Source organism: Mercurialis annua, linkage group LG1-X (genome assembly GCF_937616625.2).
Source record: "Mercurialis annua linkage group LG1-X, ddMerAnnu1.2, whole genome shotgun sequence".
Classification (NCBI taxonomy): domain Eukaryota; kingdom Viridiplantae; phylum Streptophyta; class Magnoliopsida; order Malpighiales; family Euphorbiaceae; genus Mercurialis; species Mercurialis annua.
This window is the reverse complement of record NC_065570.1, coordinates 62,088,315-62,107,142: the sequence shown is the minus strand read 5'-3', so window position 1 is coordinate 62,107,142 and position 18,828 is coordinate 62,088,315. Positions and strand designations below refer to the sequence as shown.

General features: G+C 35.3%; 4 protein-coding genes across 5 annotated transcripts; all 4 read left to right on the top strand.

Annotated features, from left to right (window-relative positions):
- The first annotated feature begins 336 nt into the window (after window positions 1-336).
- Window positions 337-4,767, top strand: LOC126672762 (mitochondrial fission protein ELM1). Of its 2 annotated transcripts, XM_050366779.2 has the most exons (11): window positions 337-377; window positions 466-680; window positions 797-1,020; window positions 1,526-1,622; window positions 2,640-2,789; window positions 2,910-3,036; window positions 3,296-3,408; window positions 3,502-3,565; window positions 3,669-3,762; window positions 3,853-3,961; window positions 4,324-4,767. In XM_050366779.2, the coding sequence occupies exons 2-11, from the start codon at window positions 498-500 to the stop codon at window positions 4,423-4,425; spliced, it is 1,263 nt and encodes a 420-aa protein (XP_050222736.1). In that variant the 5' UTR covers window positions 337-377; window positions 466-497; the 3' UTR covers window positions 4,426-4,767. The 2 variants fall into 2 exon arrangements, with proteins under 2 accessions (XP_050222736.1, XP_050222693.1); XM_050366736.1 differs by having other exon boundaries at window positions 343-680.
- A 649-nt stretch (window positions 4,768-5,416) lies between these two features.
- Window positions 5,417-6,374, top strand: LOC126672862 (casparian strip membrane protein 3-like). The gene is made up of 3 exons (XM_050366841.2): window positions 5,417-5,755; window positions 5,832-5,955; window positions 6,039-6,374. Exons 1-3 carry the CDS (start codon window positions 5,466-5,468, stop codon window positions 6,252-6,254), a joined length of 630 nt encoding a protein of 209 aa, XP_050222798.1. The 5' UTR covers window positions 5,417-5,465; the 3' UTR covers window positions 6,255-6,374.
- Window positions 6,375-6,474: 100 nt separating this feature from the next.
- LOC126672619 (OVARIAN TUMOR DOMAIN-containing deubiquitinating enzyme 6) lies at window positions 6,475-11,908 on the top strand. Its single transcript, XM_050366633.2, has 10 exons — window positions 6,475-6,801; window positions 7,430-7,470; window positions 7,554-8,439; window positions 8,854-9,015; window positions 9,767-9,844; window positions 10,467-10,545; window positions 10,651-10,796; window positions 11,011-11,076; window positions 11,172-11,346; window positions 11,533-11,908. The coding sequence occupies exons 3-10, from the start codon at window positions 7,756-7,758 to the stop codon at window positions 11,751-11,753; spliced, it is 1,611 nt and encodes a 536-aa protein (XP_050222590.1). The 5' UTR covers window positions 6,475-6,801; window positions 7,430-7,470; window positions 7,554-7,755; the 3' UTR covers window positions 11,754-11,908.
- A 1,360-nt stretch (window positions 11,909-13,268) lies between these two features.
- On the top strand, window positions 13,269-17,569 carry LOC126664699 (mRNA-decapping enzyme-like protein). Its single transcript, XM_050357209.2, has 8 exons — window positions 13,269-13,593; window positions 13,666-13,706; window positions 13,798-13,847; window positions 14,506-14,650; window positions 15,633-15,689; window positions 16,198-16,324; window positions 16,585-17,055; window positions 17,321-17,569. The coding sequence occupies exons 1-8, from the start codon at window positions 13,432-13,434 to the stop codon at window positions 17,375-17,377; spliced, it is 1,110 nt and encodes a 369-aa protein (XP_050213166.1). The 5' UTR covers window positions 13,269-13,431; the 3' UTR covers window positions 17,378-17,569.
- Window positions 17,570-18,828: the final 1,259 nt, after the last annotated feature.

Sequence of the window (18,828 nt, the reverse complement as noted above, 5' to 3'; positions counted from 1 at the left end):
ACATAAGTAAAATTACATAATTGAAAAAAATTGAAACGAAATCATGCGTTTCAGGACAAATTGAATAAAATTGAAAGGTTTGGACTTTTATAAAATTTTCATGAAAGGTTTGGTCTTTTTTGATTATTTGGCCTTTTTAAAAATAACTTTGTAAAAATTAGCTTCTATATAATATTAGATGTAAAGAAAAGTTGAAAAAATAGTATATTATGTGTAATCTCCTCATAAGTTAATGGGTAGCGGGCGCAATTGGGCTTGGCATTTGAACTTTGATCCAATAAAATAATTACATAATGCAAATTAATTTTATTTTTTAATTATTAATTACTGTTTTCAGTTTTAAGAAACTAAAAAGCAGCAGTAAGCAGAAGAGAAAAGTAAAACTCTGCTGCACATCTTTTGTTTCCATCCAATCCGTTTCTCTCATTCATATATGTTTCTAATCCATATCTAGTTTTTATTTAGGTTTTCTGAATCCTGATCGGAGAATTCGTCTAATGAGGCCAATTAGACTCCCGGAACCTCCGAGTCCGACCATGGGAGTACCGGAAATCTTCGAAACTGGCCCTAGTAGCATTGTTAGACGCGCCGTCGTTATTGGTAACGGTTTTTCCGGTTCTGAGAATCAAAGCCTCGGTTTAGTTCGCGCTTTAGGCCTCTCCGATAACCATGTCTTATATGTAAGTTTTTTTTTTTTTTTATATATATTCGAATCATTTATATGTTTAACTTTTTTAATGCCTACTTGAATTGAATCGTGATTTTCAGTTATTTATTTATTCTGATTTAATAATAGAGAGTTAGTAGACCTAGAGGAGGACTGAATGAATGGCTACACTGGCTTCCAGTTTGGCTTCACAAGAGGTTATATTATATTGTGAGGCAACTTTACTATTACTGGAGACGCAACAAATTGGCAGATTCTCATTCCGAAAATGGCGGCAGTAGTGTGGGTTTATCTACGGTTTTAGAAGCTGATTTGAAGCATATTGTCAATATGGCCCGTGAGTCTTATGAAAAGTAATTCAATTATGTCCTATATTCTTTTATTTTTTGCTTATTTGATGTAAGTTAAACGTTTTCATGCTTAATAAATTCACATGTTTGAAACTTCACACGCTTCCTTGTTCGGACCAAATCATGTTATGAGAACTGAGTTTCATTGAACTTTTGGAATCTGGTCGATTTTTGATATGATTTCATTTCTCTCAAAATTCCTTCAAATTTTCTTCTCTGAAGTTGAAAAATTGGATTCTAGCAATGCTTAACTTTTCACTTATAGGATTTGAATTCTGGCATAGGATTTTGGTTCTCTATTAATTGTTTAGACGTGAAAAATAGGTCTCATGCACACCCAATTGATCACCTTGCTTCTGAAGGGATAAGATTTTCAACTGATATACATTCATCTAAACCAAAACTATCACTTTCCGTTACCTTTGACTAGATCACTGCAAAGTCTCTTATCTATTGCTTTTACAGAGATGCTAATCTAATTTTACGTTTTCTATGCTGTACTTCTCAGGGATGGTCCTCTATTGGTGGTTGCATCCGGTAGAGATACTATTTCTATGGCAAGCTCTATAAAACGTTTGGCTTCTGAAAATGTTTTTGTTGTTCAGGTATGCTTCAGAATATTTGATTGTAGTTGATTGATTCATAGTCTTTCCACACATCTGGAAACTGGGTTAGGTAATGCTTTTCTAAGAAAAATATTGGTCAATTTGTGATCTCTCTTCATAGTGCTCATTTAGTCATATGTCCTATCAATAGTTGATTTCTACACTGAATTTCTCATATCACATGCTTGTCCGTTTGATTGTAGTCGTTCTATGTCGAAGATCGTGTCTCAGTTTTCATTTACATGCAGCATGAGCTACCTTTGGAACCAATCCGGCTGACACCATTGTGATGTATATTCTGTGAAATTGTACTTGAGCTAATTCAGCTGATATGTTACCTCTTTGGACTGTTTATGACTAATTGTGATAGAAACTATTGATTATTTCTATTTTCGCATCTTGTTTGCTATTCAAGGGAGCCTTGTTGTTGGTTCCAAGTCATTGTTTCTAGAGACCGATGCTCACATTGATTTAACAAACTGCAAATTATATCTTACGATGATTCAATGATATTAATGCTACTTGTATATGTGATCCTGCTCATGTTGATTTTTATATGCTGACAATTTCTAAGACGTTTGCAAGGAATTGTTGGGAAGTAGCATTTCGTAACGTCCACACATTCACATTGAATTGTGCAATAGGTTCCCTTGATTTACTTTGTGTTACCACATCAGAATATGATAATTTATGGGTTGTCGACTTGTATCCATGTTTGTAACTATATGCAAAGGCAATTTTCATGCTCTTTACATCCTTGCTGATAAAGATTTGAAACCTGCTATTGGTAAATTTGAGTACTGGTCTTTCACATACATAACTAGGAGTTTTTAACATACGAGACTTTGCATGAACATCCATTCATGCTATAAGCAAGGAAGCCTGCAGTGTTCATAGTGGCGGCAGTGTAGTTTTACATCCATAGGCCAGACACATCACTACTAGACCATTTCTTTATCATGCTGCATTTTAACCCTTGTAATTTTTTTTATAATCTTTTTGTTTTTTATATTGCAGATTCAACATCCAAGGACACATTTGAATAGGTTTGACCTGATAATCACTCCACGCCATGATTATTATCCTTTAAGTCCTCAAGCACAGGAGAAGATTCCTCGGTTTCTTCAGAAGTGGGTAACTCCATGTGAACCCCCTGATGCACATGTGGTATGCGGCACTAGTTATATTGTTTTCGCTGTTTGATGTAGTGTGATTCTTACCTTATCGTGTTTTATTTTCCGGCAACAGTTGGAATTTATATTAAATGCTACGGTCTCCAAAATGCAGGTACTGACTTTAGGAGCCTTGCATCAAATTGATTTTGCTGCACTTCGTTCTGCAGCTAGTGCATGGCATCATGAGTTTGCACCACTGCCAAAGCCCTTACTGGTGGTTAACATTGGAGGACCTACAAGTTAGTACTCATCACGCTTTTAATCAGTTGTACTATCTACATTTAGCTTGATGGTTTTGTTTATACTGTCAATATAAATGGTCAATATGCTTCCTTCCAACTCAAAAACTGGAAGCACTTGTTCTTTTTTATTTCCAAATATTGCAACTTTTTTTAATTTTTTTTGTCGTATATAGCCAGAGGTGTTTGTTCACTGTCTTTTTCTGAATGGATCTTGTGCACGAGTTTTGTAAGACGATGTTTCCTGTAATTTTCACAGGTTGCTGTCGCTATGGGACTGACCTTGCAAAGCAGTTAAGTGCCAGTCTGCTTAGTGTGCTTGCTAGTTGCGGGAGTGTCAGAATATCTTTCTCAAATAGGACACCTGGAAAGGTATTACCTCTTTTTTTTATGGTTCTTTAGTCTCTAGACTTATATTGTAGTTTTATTAACATGCTTGATTTTTTCTTGTTATCCTGCCTACAGGTTTCCAACATAATAATCAAAGAACTCGGAAATGATCCAAAAATATACATTTGGGACGGTGAAGGTGTGATTTGTCAATTTTAAAGGCCTGTGTTTATTCTCTCACACACATAAATTGAGACCAGGATTTATTTAATATTATAAATTTGAATGTTCATCATCCACAGAGCCAAATCCACACATGGGACATTTAGCTTGGGCAGACGCATTCATCATTACAGCAGATTCAGTTAGTATGATAAGTGAGGCATGCAGCACAGGGTATGCATGAGAATGTTTTATCAATCATTTGAAGAAGAAGTGTATATATGTAGTGCATACTGACTCATATTTTTATGTATCTTTATGCAGGAAACCTGTGTATGTCATGGGATCTGAACGTTGTACATGGAAATTGTCTGACTTCCATAAATCTTTGAGAGAGCGGGGAGTGGTTCGGCCATTTACAGGTTTAGAGGATGTAAGTACCTGGTTTTTTTTTGGAGAACAGAAGAGTCTTAGAGTAGAAGAATACTAGTCCCATAATTCTTCTAACCCATATATTTTCATTTTTTAAAAAATTTAAACTTCTTCTTTTGCATGAGCTCACAATGTTCCGATTTAATTATCCGAGTGCATAAATACCTCTGCGGTCAATAATATTTTGTACTGTCTGTCTTGGTATGTTTGTCTGGCATTGATATTGTTTCCTTTAATTTATATTAGTTCATGCAACGGAAAGTTCATCTTTTCTTCATCATTTTTCTACAGCTTTGCGAATAGATTTATGGGAATCTCTTATCTCCTTAATTATTTATTTAATGGTTAATCTGTGTTATACAGATTGCTGAGAGCTGGAGCTACCCTCCCCTCAATGACACTGCAGAAGCAGCTCGTCGGGTACATGAAGTTCTTGCAGAACGTGGATTGAGACTGCGGCCATAGGATCTGTTTATAGTTTGTTGTTGTAAACATATTCTTGTATTTTGTTTCAAAAGCAACTCAACGAATTAGGTTTATTCAATAGCACATATAGATAGGGACCAACAGCAAGCTTTATTGACTACAGAGTGATTCTTTTTCCACACATGTTAGGCGATTAAACACGCAAAATAAAGGCTAGCTCGAAATACTCTACAGTGTACCTAAAACAAACAGCTAGATCTTGAAGTGCGGCTTGTAATATAGGAAGAGTTGCAGGATTTTTGTTTTGGCTTCACTCGAAGACCTTTCTGATTGGCATTTTTGCATACAAATTCCTTCTTTAATTATATTTTTGTTTTGTAATTAGAGTTGCATATATCTGAATGCTTTTGTAACTAAACTGGTTCACATTATGATTGATTTGTTGAATTGTATCTCCTTAATGTCAAGTTCCATTCCTTGCTTGCAATCTAGATAGTATGGACATTTCATGAATTTCAGATAGGAAATTTCATTTTTAACATAATCTTTTTAAAAGAACAACGTTTTGCTGTTTTGCCGTGTCCAAGTGTTATGTTTTTCCGCGTCCCTATCATTTTACCTAGCTTGCAATGTTACTAGATTTGGTGTTAGATACTAAAGGATGCAGCATTGTCTATACAGCAAAAATAGTCATTAAATCAGATAGAACAGGATTCTCAAAAAAAAAATCGGATAGAACAGGTGGTGGAACTGTAAAAGCATGAATAGAGAGCAAATGATCCGACCAACCACATATTATTGCCATGTACTCGGATGGTTGAAGAAGTGCTTTGTTGTGTCATACGCATTACATAATCTCTTAGCTAAATTAGGACTTGAAATTGGTTCAACATTCGTTTGCACAAAGTGGAGCAAGTTAGCTGCTTTCAGTTTACAACCACTCCTCTCCTGAGCACCTGAACTAAACCATTAACTGTATCTCTAGCTCTTCTTCTCCCCACTGCCTATATAACTAACTCACACCTCTTCATCCAATTTCATATCAACACCTCAATTGATCTCTCTCAACTACCGCACTAATGGATTCGGAGAAAAAAGATACAGCAACAATTACTATTGAAGAGCCCAAGAGTGAAACTAAAGGGAAGGGTATTGCTGCCCCTATTCTACTCACTGCTAAAACTGCCCTAAAGAAGCCTAAAGGAGGGTGGAAAAAGGGTGTAGCCATTTTTGACTTTGTTGTCAGGCTATGTGCCATAGCCACTGGTTTAGCTGCCACCGCCATTATGGGGACTACTGAGCAAACTCTTCCTTTTTTCACTCAATTCTTTCAGTTCCACGCTGAATATAACGATCTCCCTACTTTCATGTATACTCATTATTCATCTAATTACCCGGATTCTTGAATATGACAGTATATATTGATCAAATTTACGTACATGCAGGTTTTTTGTTTTTGCAAATGGCATAGCAAGCGGCTACCTTATACTCTCTTTACCTTTCTCAATAGTCTGCATTGTCCGCCCTCTCGCAACAGTAGCCAGGCTTCTCCTCATCATCTTTGACACAGTATGCATTTATTAACCCAGTCTTACTTAAGAAAGTCACAGTTAAATTAAAGTTGAGTAGTAACTGATGATGTCAATGTGCAGGTGGTGATGGCTCTGACAGTTTCGGCTGCTTCTTCTGCGGCTGCCATAGTGTACTTAGCACACAATGGAAACGCAGAGTCCAACTGGAATGCAATATGTCAACAGTTTACCGACTTCTGCCAGCAGACAAGCACCGCCGTGGTGGCTTCTTTCCTAACCGCAGCTATGTTGGCGTTGCTCATTCTGCTGTCTGCATTTGCTCTCAAAAGGAACTGATTTTGTTTTTTGTTTTTACTGTGTTGTTAAGTAATAGAAATTACTAAAAGAAACAAAAAACTGTGTGCCTTGTAAGTGTTTTCCGTTGCATTTATATGAAATTGGTTTAAGTTGGTGTAATTAGTTACAATCTGCTTTGGCTTAATTAAATTTAAGGATACAATATACTACTTCGAATGAAGAGGGAGGCACGTGTAAAACTGTGGTGTACAGGTAGTGTGGTAAGTAGGTAATGGTAGAGTCCACGTCACCTAACCCACCGTTAAATACCAGCCTTCCATTTCATTTATTTTCTCTCTAACCAAACAAGACCCTCTCTCTCTCTAAAAAATACTCTCCTTCTATACAAAGTTATCAGCTTTTTTCTTTATCTTTTCCTATTATTATTATTATTATCGTTTTTGTTTTTCTAAAAAATTAAATACATTAATTAATAAAACCCTAAGAAAGAACCACCCTATTCTTTTTAATTACCTTTCCCCTTTTGCAGATCTAACCCAACAAAACTCAGGTTTTCAACAACTTTCCTAATTCATCAATCTTTAAGGTGAGTCCTCCATTTTTTCCTTTCAACTCTACTCGTTCTGAGTCAACTCTAGGGTTTTTTTGTTTCATCTCACAGCTATCATGGGGCCTTTATCTTTCTGACTTTTTGTTTATTTGTTGTTATTACCGTTTGATTGATGGATGATATTTTTTTGTTGTTAAAGATTTAAAAGAAGTGATAATCTCCCAATTTATGTGAATCAGTTTAATTCGAGATATCAAGTACTGTATTTTTTCTTGTTAATGATACACTTTGGCTTTGCTTCACTCATATTATTTCCTAATTATCTCATTTTCTTGAGGATTATGTATCATAACATTGATGCTAATAGCTTTTTTATGCCATAGTTACTCTCTTTTGCTTTGCCGCATAATTAGAAGATTATTCTATCTCATTTCTCTCTATATTCAAGTGATTATATTGATTTGTTTATTAATAGAAGCCATGTACGTTGTGAGAATGGGTTATTTTAATTCCGATGACAAGATCATGGGGATTGATCTAAATCTTTTCACCAGTGTTAAGCTTCAATTCTTATCAAAATGATTTGAATTGTTTCACTATTTTTTGTGAAGAGGGTGGAATTTTAATGTTGATTCTTGTGGAAATTGATTTTTGATCATTGCAGCTTGAGTTTGTGAACGTGAATTGCGAGATCCCTTATTTCGGGTAAAATTCATCAACTTAGAGAAGGTTTATATTGTTTAAAAGTTGGAGATCTGGGTCTCATGAGAATTGTTAGGGGAATGCAGAAATCGTATCACTGCGAAGGGGAGCTGAACACGCTGGGCTGGAAGAATTCCTATAGCGAAGGAATTGGCGTCACTGTGCCGAAGGCAAGAACACGCGATAAACCATTCATTGCTAGGGTCTTTTGCTGTCTCTAATTTTGGTCATTCAGCGTTGAGAATTTGTGTGTGGGTTCCAGTGATTGAGAGCAATAACCTGTGATCAATGACTCGTATTCTGGTCCAACGGGGCAGTGGTTCTTCTTCTTCTTCAAACCAAAGTCGAGCAGGGTCCTCTTCAGCTGCTCGGCCAGAGACTCAGGTCACAGTCACCCCTCAGGTCCTTTCAACTTTAAAAGATGAGGAAATTGGCAGTGACTCACAAGAGCTTCACGTTGCGGATGAGCTCTTTGAGTATTGTGGGAGTGCTGACGCAAAGGCAGTAAAAAATGATGAACTAGTGGTAGAAGGCATTAGCGTCGATAGAAATGAGATTTTTAGTGGTGAAATTGTTGTTAATGAGAAATTGGTTGATGCCGAGGGTGCCAAATCAGGGGACTTGGTAAAAGGATTTGGTGAGTTGACAATAATGGAGAGCTCCACAGCTGATAGTGAAGGTTCAAGCAGTGCTTCTCCAAATGCTGCTAGTGAGAGTCCACAACCACCACCACCTCCTGTGCCACCTCCAAAGCCTATAGCAACAAATTCTAACTCAAGGAAGTCTGCGTCGGGGAGCTCAAATTCTGTTCGGAGTGGATCATCTAGAAGAGCAGTTGCTTGGCCTGTTGTTTCTACAAGAACTTCTCCTACTGGATCACGGCCTTCCTCTCCTATGTCTCATGGCGATTGTGAGGGGTATAATAGTGCTGATGAGCAGAACCCTTGCTTTGTTTCCTCATATGATGATTTGGTAGGTTCCTACTGTTAACCTAGACTATTGTTGTTACTTACACCATATGGAATAAAGGGTTACATCTTTGATAGAAATTACGTGCTTGTGTTGTGGCTAACAATAGTGCTGTTGATGGTCATAAAATGCCATTTTTCTTGTTCCAGTACCTTCCAATTACTCTTTTAGATGTTTATTTTTTTATTAGGTATTCATCTGGTTGCTTTATTAGCATTGTGCATTTTGACAAATCTTGATAATTATCTCCATCTCTAGACTCTAATGGTTTTAACTAAAATTCTTCTAGTCTGGTAGTTATCTTGATGTCTAATTATTGTTAGCATTACTTTATACAGTATGCTTAAGAGTTGATCAACTTATGTCAATTATTTTGTTTAAAAGTGGACTGTTGCATGAGTGCATCAATTTTTGCAGGAAAGAGAACGCCAATTTGAGATTGACTTGAGGCGGGCTAAAGGATTAGAAGTCAAAAGAATGTTAGAGGATGGGAATTGTCTATTCCGTGCTGTGGCTGATCAAGTGTATGGAGATTCTGAAGCATATGAGTTGACTAGACAAATGTGCTTGGACTATATGGTAACTAATCTAATTTTGTTATTTTATGTTTTTACTAGTTCATTGCTTAAGTTCAACCTTCTTGGTGGTGTGGGTTATTAAATCTCTGGAAAATAAAACATACTAAAAAATACATGTATAGTTTTAAAAAGAGTGCAGTGAAAAGCATTCGTCCTTTATGGGACAAACAGTTTATTAGGCTGTTATAATAATAGACTTGGAATGTGGTCCATGCATTTGATTGGTCAGTTATCTCTTGCAAGTGGTGATTACTTAAGAGCTCTCTCATTATGATGTACTTTTCCAGAAGTTCCCAAACATATGAAAATAATAATAGTCAGTTTAACAGAAAAGATGGGGGCGAGTGAAGCTTATTATTTTGAGAGGATATTTTAACCGAAGGTCTTGTCGTCCTTAGGTTGAATTGTTCTTCATTAGTTGTCAAGTGGAGAACTTTGGTATCGGGAGAAGGTCTGCTCATTGAACTTTTTTTCCTCTTCTATTTGGGCTTGGGGTGTTGTGGTGATTTAATTAGTTGGATGGCTGTTGATAGCTGTCTGCTAGATACATTTTTCTTGTTTTTCCCCTGTGCTCAAGTAAGTAGCTGCTGTAGATCAAAGATATAACGGTTTTCATGCTATCCCATAAGTTTATACTTTATATCATCTCCATAGTAATACATTGCTCTACTGGCCTAAATAGTATCTCTTTATGCTTTTGTTGGCATGACTTAGTGAGGTAATGGGCTATCCTGATTTTTTTTCTCATTCAGGAACGAGAGAGGGACCACTTTTCTCAATTTATTACAGAAGGTTTTACATCTTATTGTAAGAGGAAGAGAAGGGATAAGGTATGAATGTAATTTTGAGGGTGACTGTTTAGTCCTTCATTATGTTCTGCTGCTTATATTTTGGTAATTACAGATTACTTTCTGAATGTTCTTATATGATTCAATTCTTGTGAAATTCTGAATTTTTGCATTTGGATAAAGATAATAAATTGCATTTTTTCTCGCTAAATTCCTAATTGGTGTCTCTTAAGTTGTGCTTGGTTCAAATGAATTCCAAAAAGTTTTGTGGAATTCATATGTGAATGAATATGGTTGTGTTTGGTTTACTTAAAAATTCATTTAGTAAAACTATTTTTAAAATTCTGTAAAATTGATCATGCCTATATCCAGTGAATTACTAAATGAATTCATATGTAAATGAAATGAATTTTAGAGTATAATTGACCCAAACAAAGGGTAAGTGAATTGTAATCTTCTAGGCAATAAGCCTACTCTTATATCACTTACACATTAAGGCCCCGAACTGATACTTGTTTCTCCGTGCTGTCCTTTATTTGCTTGAATCTTTTCATGTTTTATTTTGGATAAGGTAGTTGGTTAGTACATCGGCTTGCATGTCTTAGGGTGGTTGTCGTTATAATTCGGTTTGTGGGAGATCAATTTCTTTCATTTTAACTGGCAGGTTTATGGGAACAATGCGGAGATCCAAGCTTTATCAGAGATGTATAACCGACCTATCCACATTTATTCCTACAGCACAGGTACTGTTTTTATCTTTATCGTTATTACATTAATACTTCTTTTATCCAATGTGCATTGTTGATTGCTACATTTTTCATGCTCACCAACCAAAACCATTGATGCAGAACCTATCAACACATTCCATGGAAATTACCATACCGATTCACCACCCATTAGGCTAAGCTATCATCATGGTAATCATTACAACTCTCTTGTTGATCCACGTCGACTAACAATCGGTGCGGGGCTTGGTTTCAGCTGTCTTCAAGGGGTGCGTCTCTGCCCTGTTTTCAGTTCCTGCCTTTGTTTAATGAGAATGCTTGCCTTTTTGTTTTTGGTTTGAAAGGATAGGGTAACTGGGAAATGGGATTAATTGATTTTCAGGCTTGGAGAGTTGACCTCTTTTTTTTTTGTTGATACGTTACTTGTATGGTAAAAAAAGGATTGATATGTTGGCAATCAAAACAATTTTATGTTATTTGCAGACAAATGTGGACAAGGATAAGGTTAAAGCTGCAATTAAAGCACAACAAGACCAGCAGATTGATAATGTAAGTTTCTTGATCTGAAAAATTAATTATGTAATATATTCTTTTGGGTTGATTACATGATTCTTTTTTTTTTTCCTGATACTTGGTAACAACAGGCACTTTTAGCTGAGGGACGGTTTTACTCAGATCTTGAGCTTACTGAGAAAGAGATTGAACGCATGGTGATGGAAGCTTCTCGAGCAGAGTATCTGGCCGATGACAAGTTTAAGCAGCAACTTAGTCGCAAAGAATCTTCTACCTCTGCTGCTGAACCATCGTCTTCAGGAGCAAGTAAGTGGATAGATTTTTGTATTGTGAGGTTTGCTATTGCTTGTGAATAACTGTTGATGTGGAATCCAAATTGGTGTTTTTCACCTTAATCTCTTGCTGTTACAGTCAGCAGTGTGTTTAATTGTTCCTCTTTGTTTAGCTATAGAGACGAGAACAAAGCTTTTATTTGTCAACTTGATGTAACAGGATCATCAGGCAGTGAGACAAAGAAGGAAGGGGCAGGGGCAAGGGAAAGCAATTTGCAGGACACAGTCCTGAGCAGTAGTATGCAGATGGTTTTGTCAATGGGATTCAGCTATCTGCAAGTGATCGAGGCATACAGCATATTTGGCGATGATGTGGATTCGATGGTTTGCTATCTGTTGGAAACAGACAGTAGCAGACGGAAAGGAAAAGCAGCAGAATAAGCAGCTCAGAGCATCTGTAACTTGAATGAAAAATGAGAGAATTGTTGAAATTTAAATGCAGCTCTTGCTGGAAGGATATAACTTGTAATTGACGTTCAATCAATGAGAATGGGCAACTAGTAGTTCCTATTAAATTAAAATTTGAAGTTCTGTTTCGGAAGCAGGTCAATGAATATCTTCACATGGTGGCGCTTGAAGTGTTGTGTTTTATGATGCACGGAATTTTATAATCGACCGGATGTGACTTGAAAACAAAATTTTCATTTTGAAACATGCTTGCAAGGACTATAATTGTTAATAGAATTAACTAGTAATATGTCTCATCAATTTGTAAGCAATGAGCGAATTAGTACACGTGCTTGGTGATTATGGGTAATTAGCTTCATTTTGATAATTTGCTTCCTTAATTTGTAAGCTAATTGTCCCGTCAATAGGCAATTTGCTCCTTTTAACTTATAAGTTAATTTGTTAAAATGTGACTCATTGCCAAACCAAAAGGAGTTTTGTCAAAAAATTGATTAGGCTTGGGTTAAGTTGTTCGAGTTTGAATTTACTAATCTATTTAAAAATAATTTAGAAATATAAAAGCTTCTATTCCATACATATGGTTAATTTTTTAATTGGAACATATGGTTAATGATTATGATGAATAATGAAAAGGCAATTATTAGTTGCAGTGTTTTAAGAATTGAATTGAAATGACCGGTTGAATTTGATTTGGTTCTTTTAAAATACCGGAATGTGATTTAATCGGTTTGAAAAAGAAAAAGAATCATATTAATTGAAACATTGAAATATAAATACTGATTGATTTTTAAAGTTTTATTATAGTTTATTTATTTTCTTTTATAAAATTATAAAAATTTACCTTTAAAGTGTATATATATTGGGGTATTGTTCAAAATTATAAAAATTTACTTTTAAAATTTAGTGATTTAATTCTATGGTTTAAAATGTTATAAATCAAATTTTAATGTTTCCTGTTTTTGCATTTTATAGCTCAATCCATTTTCCGGCAATTATGTATCATTTTTAGACTACTAAGTGCAAAAACACGGAAAATTAAGATTTATCTAGATTTTTTAAAAGGTGGAACTTAATATGTTAATGCATGTATTTATGATTGTCACGTATGCACAAAGTTGCCGGTAAACAGTTTGGGCGATAAAATGCAAAAAGTGGAAAGGTTGAAATTTATTTTCTAACGTTTTGAACAATAAAATTGAATAACTTTAAAATTAAAATATTATTATATATTAATTTTAATTCAAACAGTTTGATCACAATGATTATATGGGTTAAAATAAGAAGATGGTCATGACTCGGCCACCAGTTCGATGTTTAAAACACTAATTAAATTGTACTAATTTGTCAAAAGCCTATGATTAAAAAAAATTACAAGAAAAATACCATTCAATCTTCACAAATAGGTTTGGTCCGTTGGAAAAGTTAATTAAAATCGAGTAAAAGTAATGAATTTGTTGATGGAGTAAGAAGTAAGAAATGAGGAAAATAGTAAAAGAAAAACAAAAATAAAGAAGCTGAGAGAGCGTGTGTATTCAGTATTGACAGACGCACCAAACTCTGGGTACACTCGCCTTTATCATCATCATCCTCAATTTTATGTAATTTTATTTCTAGGGTTTGTTATCGTCAGATTCACCTAATTGGGGAAAATATGACTCAAAACAACGGCAAATTGATGCCCAATCTGGACCAAAACAGCACGAAGATGCTGAATTTAACAGTTCTTCAACGAATGGACCCCTTCGTAGAGGAAATTCTGATAACAGCAGCTCATGTCACCTTCTACGAATTTAACATCGACCTCAGCCAATGGGTACGCTTCCCTTCCCTCCTCACATTTTCAACTTCTCCATCTCTCTCATTGTGTTTAACTTTCTATGGGCAGAGTCGCAAGGACGTTGAAGGATCTCTTTTTGTTGTTAAGAGGTTAGTTCTTATGCTGTTTGTTTATTTGGCATTCTGTTGTTCAATTATGTGCAATTGTTGATTATGGTTTATTTGTTTTACTATATTTCAGGAATACACAGCCTCGTTTTCAGTTTATTGTTATGAATCGCCGTAATACAGGTTTGTTTTAATGCTTTTATTTTCTCAGTTTGTTCATCCTTCTTGTTGGTTTAATTGTTTGACAGCTGAGTTGCTTACTCTTAATGACATAAATGAATGCGCTTTCACTGAGACGAGTTATTTGCAAAATGTTTTAACCTTTCTCATGGAAGCCGTCTTTTTTCACTTGATTTTAATTATTTTTCTTTTGATGTCCATCAAGGTCTTTATCTTTATGTATTGAACAAAAAAAAAATCAAAATCATAGCTGGAAGTGTAATATTGTTTACAGTTTAGCAGTTTCTTTTATAGGTTAGCCAATCTATCAATAGGTTAGAGAACTCTACTGCCCTTGTTGCTTGTGACAAGATTAAAAAACATAACCTTGAGTTGTATTAGCTTTGTGACGACTTCTGTACTTTAATGCTTCAAACAAATGGCAGCAAGCAGACAAACTCCTTTATGTTTGAAGAAATAATATGTCATTAAGGGTTTGTTTAATTTAATAATTTGGTACCATAATCAACCCTTTTTTATTTAGTTTTAACTTAAAGACCTTTAGCATGTACCTATTTGTAATTCTTTGCTAAATTTGGGTGATGGTAAGTTTTTCATACAACAGCATGAATGAATATAAATTTCTTTGTACGCCTAAGCTCTATTATTTTGGTGTAAGCAGATAATTTGGTTGAAAATCTGTTGGGGGATTTTGAATATGAGGTCCAACTTCCGTATCTTTTATATCGAAATGGTGCTCAAGAAGTGAATGGTATTTGGTTCTATAATCCACGTGAATGTGAAGAGGTTGCGAATCTTTTTAGCAGGTAAACTGTCAACTTTTAGGAAACTGTTTATAGAAACTTACAATGCTTTTTAACTGGAATTGTTTGTTGAAATGCTAGTTTTTTGTGGATTTTTTTAATTGTTTTCTGTCATAGTTTGTACATATTGATTTTTACCACTTTTCTCAGTCAACATATTGAAAAATATGTACTTTTGCGATCTTTCACCCCCAACTTGGAGATGTTTATCTTATAAGATGATTAGTGGCAAAGTTGAATAATTCAGGCAGCTAAATGCAATTGCATGCTTCAGATCTTGAGAGCTATCTCTTCTCGCAAAGTTGCTTAAGTTAAATTTGCATCCAAGTCATCCATTATCATCATAGAGTGATATCGAGACGAGGTGCATTTGATAGATGTGAAGAATGATTGAATGACCTTCGAAGAAGGTGTAGGCTTGTAGCATAAGTCTGATACATTTTGCTTACTGAAATGATGATTAACTTCTAATGAATTTGATTGGAATTGCCAAACATATATGATTCAGTGATGATCAGACTCGTGGCATTGGTATGTTTGTTTGACATATCTTCTAGAAATAAGTATGTTGAGGGGTCAAATAAGGTAGACCTCAGTTAAGAAATCATGGCATCTTTTGTAATTTGATTGGAGCAATGAATTTGATATCAGTGCACGCTGCACTCTTTTTATTAGTACACATATGATTTAATCTCATGACGAACAATAGCTATGGCCTGTAGCCTTATATTATATATTCGTAAAAGTAATTTATTTCTTATGGTTGCATATTCATGTCATTTTGGTTGGGTTCATCCATTCTTTGATACTGGTAGATAAAGATAAAAATGGAAAATCTTTGTCATTTAGTTCTGGCAATATCCTATGTTTTTAGACCCTCTAGTTTAATGATTGGTTATCCTTCCTTAATTTGTATGTGAATTTGTCGACCTTAATTCTTTTTTACATGCATGTATTCTATTGTCTATTTTGTTCACATGTTCAGGATAATCAATGCCTATTCCAAGATACCTCAGAAGTCAAAGGTAGCACCAACTAAAAGGTAATCATATCCTCTTATCTTGAAAGAAATGTTTTGTAGTCTGGGAACTAAAGAATTATCTCTAATTGAGCTGTTTTTATTTTAAAAAGCGGAAAAACTCACTTTTTATTTGAAGGTGAAGAGCTGTTTCTATCCATAACCTGTCCCATTTATCACAAACTTCAGTGTACAAGAGAATAAAAAAATGTAGTATCTCGAATTGAGCTGTGTGATAAGCCCACTTACTCTCCTGGATGCCTGTATCTAGAATGCATTGGAAAAGAAGAGCTCATAATCATATTACCTCTATCACACTTTCTCCGCTTCGATTGGTGCAATTAAAGTTTTTGTTTAAAGTTAACAAAATGTGTAAATTGGGCTATGTCAATCATTTAACATAAACAGGTGATCTAGTTGGACAGTGTTATCAGCCTGCTCATTCCCCTGGCAACATTTATGTTATCCCTTCCTGTATCATTTTCCCGGTGGAAGTTAAATTTCTATCTAAAATCAATATGTCTAATTGCAGTGAATATGAGGAATTGGAAGCTGTACCAACTATGGCAGTTATTGATGGTCCTCTGGAGCCACCAGCATCAACTACCTCTAGTATCTCTGATGTGCCTGATGATCCCGCCTTTGTAAACTTCTTTAGTGTAAGACATCCCTTGTTATGTACTCTTGTTATATAATCGATGAAAAGATCTGCTCTTGTTAAATACTAGTCATTATCAAGAAAGGATATAACTCGCATCCTGTTTATCTGTTTTCGTAGTATAGCAGTAGTTATCTGCACACTACTGCATACCTCTGAGTTAGTAAATTGCAAAATTGCGATTTTGAAAGTCCGCATCCTATAAGTTCATCTTACGTGGCTAGGAGCTGAGGTCTTAATCTCTGCCTTTTATGATTGCAGACAGCCATTAATATTGGTAATGCTTCAAATCAAACAGCTATCGGACAACCTTACCAATCTTCAAATCCAGTTCCCTTACCTTCCCTTCCAACTAGTGTTGCTGTACCTTCAGTGCCAACCTTGCAAATACCATCTCCTCCCCTGTCAACATCTACTTCATTGATGCCAATTCTTGATGCCCTGGAGGCAAACAGCAACAGCAACCGGACCACAAATCTTGTAAAGCCTTCGTTTTTTGTTCCTCCACCATCATCTTCTGCAGGTGTGGTGCCACCTGTCTCATCATCCATTCCCACTGCTCCTCCACTCAATCCTCCTGTGAGCCTACAGCGTTCATATGGAGCTCCATTCCTTCAACCGTTTCCACCACCGAACCCTCCACCATCTCTGACTCCTGCGTCTGCTACTCTAAATTATGGCCCAGTTATAAGCAAAGAAAAAGTTCGGGATGCTCTTCTAGTGCTTGTTCAGGTTAGTTTTATTTGATATAATTGTGGAAACGATGTAGTGTTGAAATAAGAGTTAATTATTTTGATCAAATGTGGAATTAAAAAATGTTGAAATAACAGTTGAACTGAATCATGATTTCCTTGACCCAAGTTTTATAAGAAATAAGAAATAGGAAAAATGACATTACCAATGCGGTACCTTTTCTGTTATGAACTTGTGATCTTAGTATTTATTTGTAACTGCTGCATTTATCTACTTACCTGACAAGCTTTGTTGTGAATGGTAGGACAATCAATTTATTGACATGGTATATCGAGCGCTGCTGAATGCACACCATTCTTGACCAATTGGGGATGGAAGTTGCCTATCTGCTCGCTGGAGTTTTTGTTCATTGGTGTAGTTCTTTCCCCAGGTAGGGTGAAAGAACAAATCTGTATAGCATTTTGCCTAGTTTGGAAACAGTAATCTCACAGAAAAATGTCATTGTGTTTATTTGTTGCCGATGCTGATTAATATATTCCAAAATTTGAATGTCCATGGAGAATGATGAAGCTGTCATATTTATCCAATTTCTGTTGGTTGTATTTTGAACTGCACATGGCGTTGTGCATTACCAACATGAGTGTGAAGATAATTTATTGCCGGTAGTTTAGTGCTCGAGTAGCTTATTAAGCAAAGATGTTTATTTGAGTGGTTTGCATCAGATATTCTCATTACTGGAATCAGTTTGGAAATTTTTTGTTTAAAAAAAATTGTTTCCCCGAGCTCCCAATTTATAACGAAATTCTATAATATAAGATCATCTCATGCTCAAGTCAGTAACTACAGTTCAAAAAGGAAACACAAAATCAATTAAACTAAAATATGAAGAGCATCATTACCAATACCATTTAGCCCATGATCCTGATATTTGTTTATTGACCTCGGTTTGGATGTGGTTTGAGGTGGAATCTGAGAATTGAAGTCCATCAGCTTGTATAACACATTTGAGGTCAAGCTCAGCCAGTCTGCTCTTCTCTTTTCGCTGTTACTGTCCTGAAATAAAGATAAAAATGGTGCCTATAAAAAGCTTTGTGGAAAGTTTTTCACGCTCAAATCCTAATAATCCAGGCTCTTCGTCAAAGGTCTGTGCTTCTATTTATTAATCAATTTTGGTAGTTGAAAAATAGTGGGTTAAATCGATTCATTTTTTAGTTTTACTACAGCTGAACAGAATCACTGCTATTGTTTAGTTTTTGTACTTTGTAGATTCCAAGTTGTTAGGTTCGTCATGTTCAAGTAGGTTTGTTGAGCTTTTTATATCACATATCAATTGAATTTGCTGTAGAATTTCTTTCTCCAGCACAGAGCAAAATTTGGTAAAATTGTACAAGGTACGCCTTGTTTTCTTTTCATTTATTTAAATTTTAAACCTGAAAATGGATTCTTTTAATGTATGGTATCATCTTAGGCTGAGTTTACTCTTGCAGTTCACATAGTAAGAGATAAAGACAGCAATAAATCAAAGAGGCTTTGATCCACATGAATGGCAAGCTAAACTATTTGCATTTTTAACTTAATCCAATTCTCTGAGTCATCAATAGTAATGTTCAGTTGCAGGTGATCCATGGACGTTCTGTTTTTGTCGATACTCTTTCGCCAAAATCAGCCACCCATAGCTGATGCTTGCTTCTATGAATCGTCAAACATAATAGAGATAATGTTATAAAAATTCACCAATTTTACATGTTTTCTCAATTTAATCACATTCTTTAAAACTTCTCATAGACATACACCAACTTTTGTTTTTTCCCA

Bases quoted from the DNA above. Each gene is read 5' to 3' on its own strand.
- LOC126672762 (XM_050366779.2), top strand. From the start codon at position 498: ATGAGGCCAATTAGACTCCCGGAACCTCCGAGTCCGACCATGGGAGTA. The intron at 1,021-1,525 runs GTAATTCAATTA...TGTACTTCTCAG, and splicing joins GCCCGTGAGTCTTATGAAAA to GGATGGTCCTCTATTGGTGG. The intron at 3,037-3,295 runs GTTAGTACTCAT...TAATTTTCACAG, and splicing joins TAACATTGGAGGACCTACAA to GTTGCTGTCGCTATGGGACT.
- LOC126672862 (XM_050366841.2), top strand. From the start codon at position 5,466: ATGGATTCGGAGAAAAAAGATACAGCAACAATTACTATTGAAGAGCCC. The intron at 5,756-5,831 runs GTATACTCATTA...ACGTACATGCAG, and splicing joins AACGATCTCCCTACTTTCAT to GTTTTTTGTTTTTGCAAATG. The intron at 5,956-6,038 runs GTATGCATTTAT...GTCAATGTGCAG, and splicing joins TCCTCATCATCTTTGACACA to GTGGTGATGGCTCTGACAGT.
- LOC126672619 (XM_050366633.2), top strand. From the start codon at position 7,756: ATGACTCGTATTCTGGTCCAACGGGGCAGTGGTTCTTCTTCTTCTTCA. The intron at 8,440-8,853 runs GTAGGTTCCTAC...CAATTTTTGCAG, and splicing joins TTTCCTCATATGATGATTTG to GAAAGAGAACGCCAATTTGA. The intron at 11,077-11,171 runs GTAAGTTTCTTG...TGGTAACAACAG, and splicing joins AAGACCAGCAGATTGATAAT to GCACTTTTAGCTGAGGGACG.
- LOC126664699 (XM_050357209.2), top strand. From the start codon at position 13,432: ATGACTCAAAACAACGGCAAATTGATGCCCAATCTGGACCAAAACAGC. The intron at 13,707-13,797 runs GTTAGTTCTTAT...ACTATATTTCAG, and splicing joins TCTCTTTTTGTTGTTAAGAG to GAATACACAGCCTCGTTTTC. The intron at 17,056-17,320 runs GTTAGTTTTATT...TGTGAATGGTAG, and splicing joins CTCTTCTAGTGCTTGTTCAG to GACAATCAATTTATTGACAT.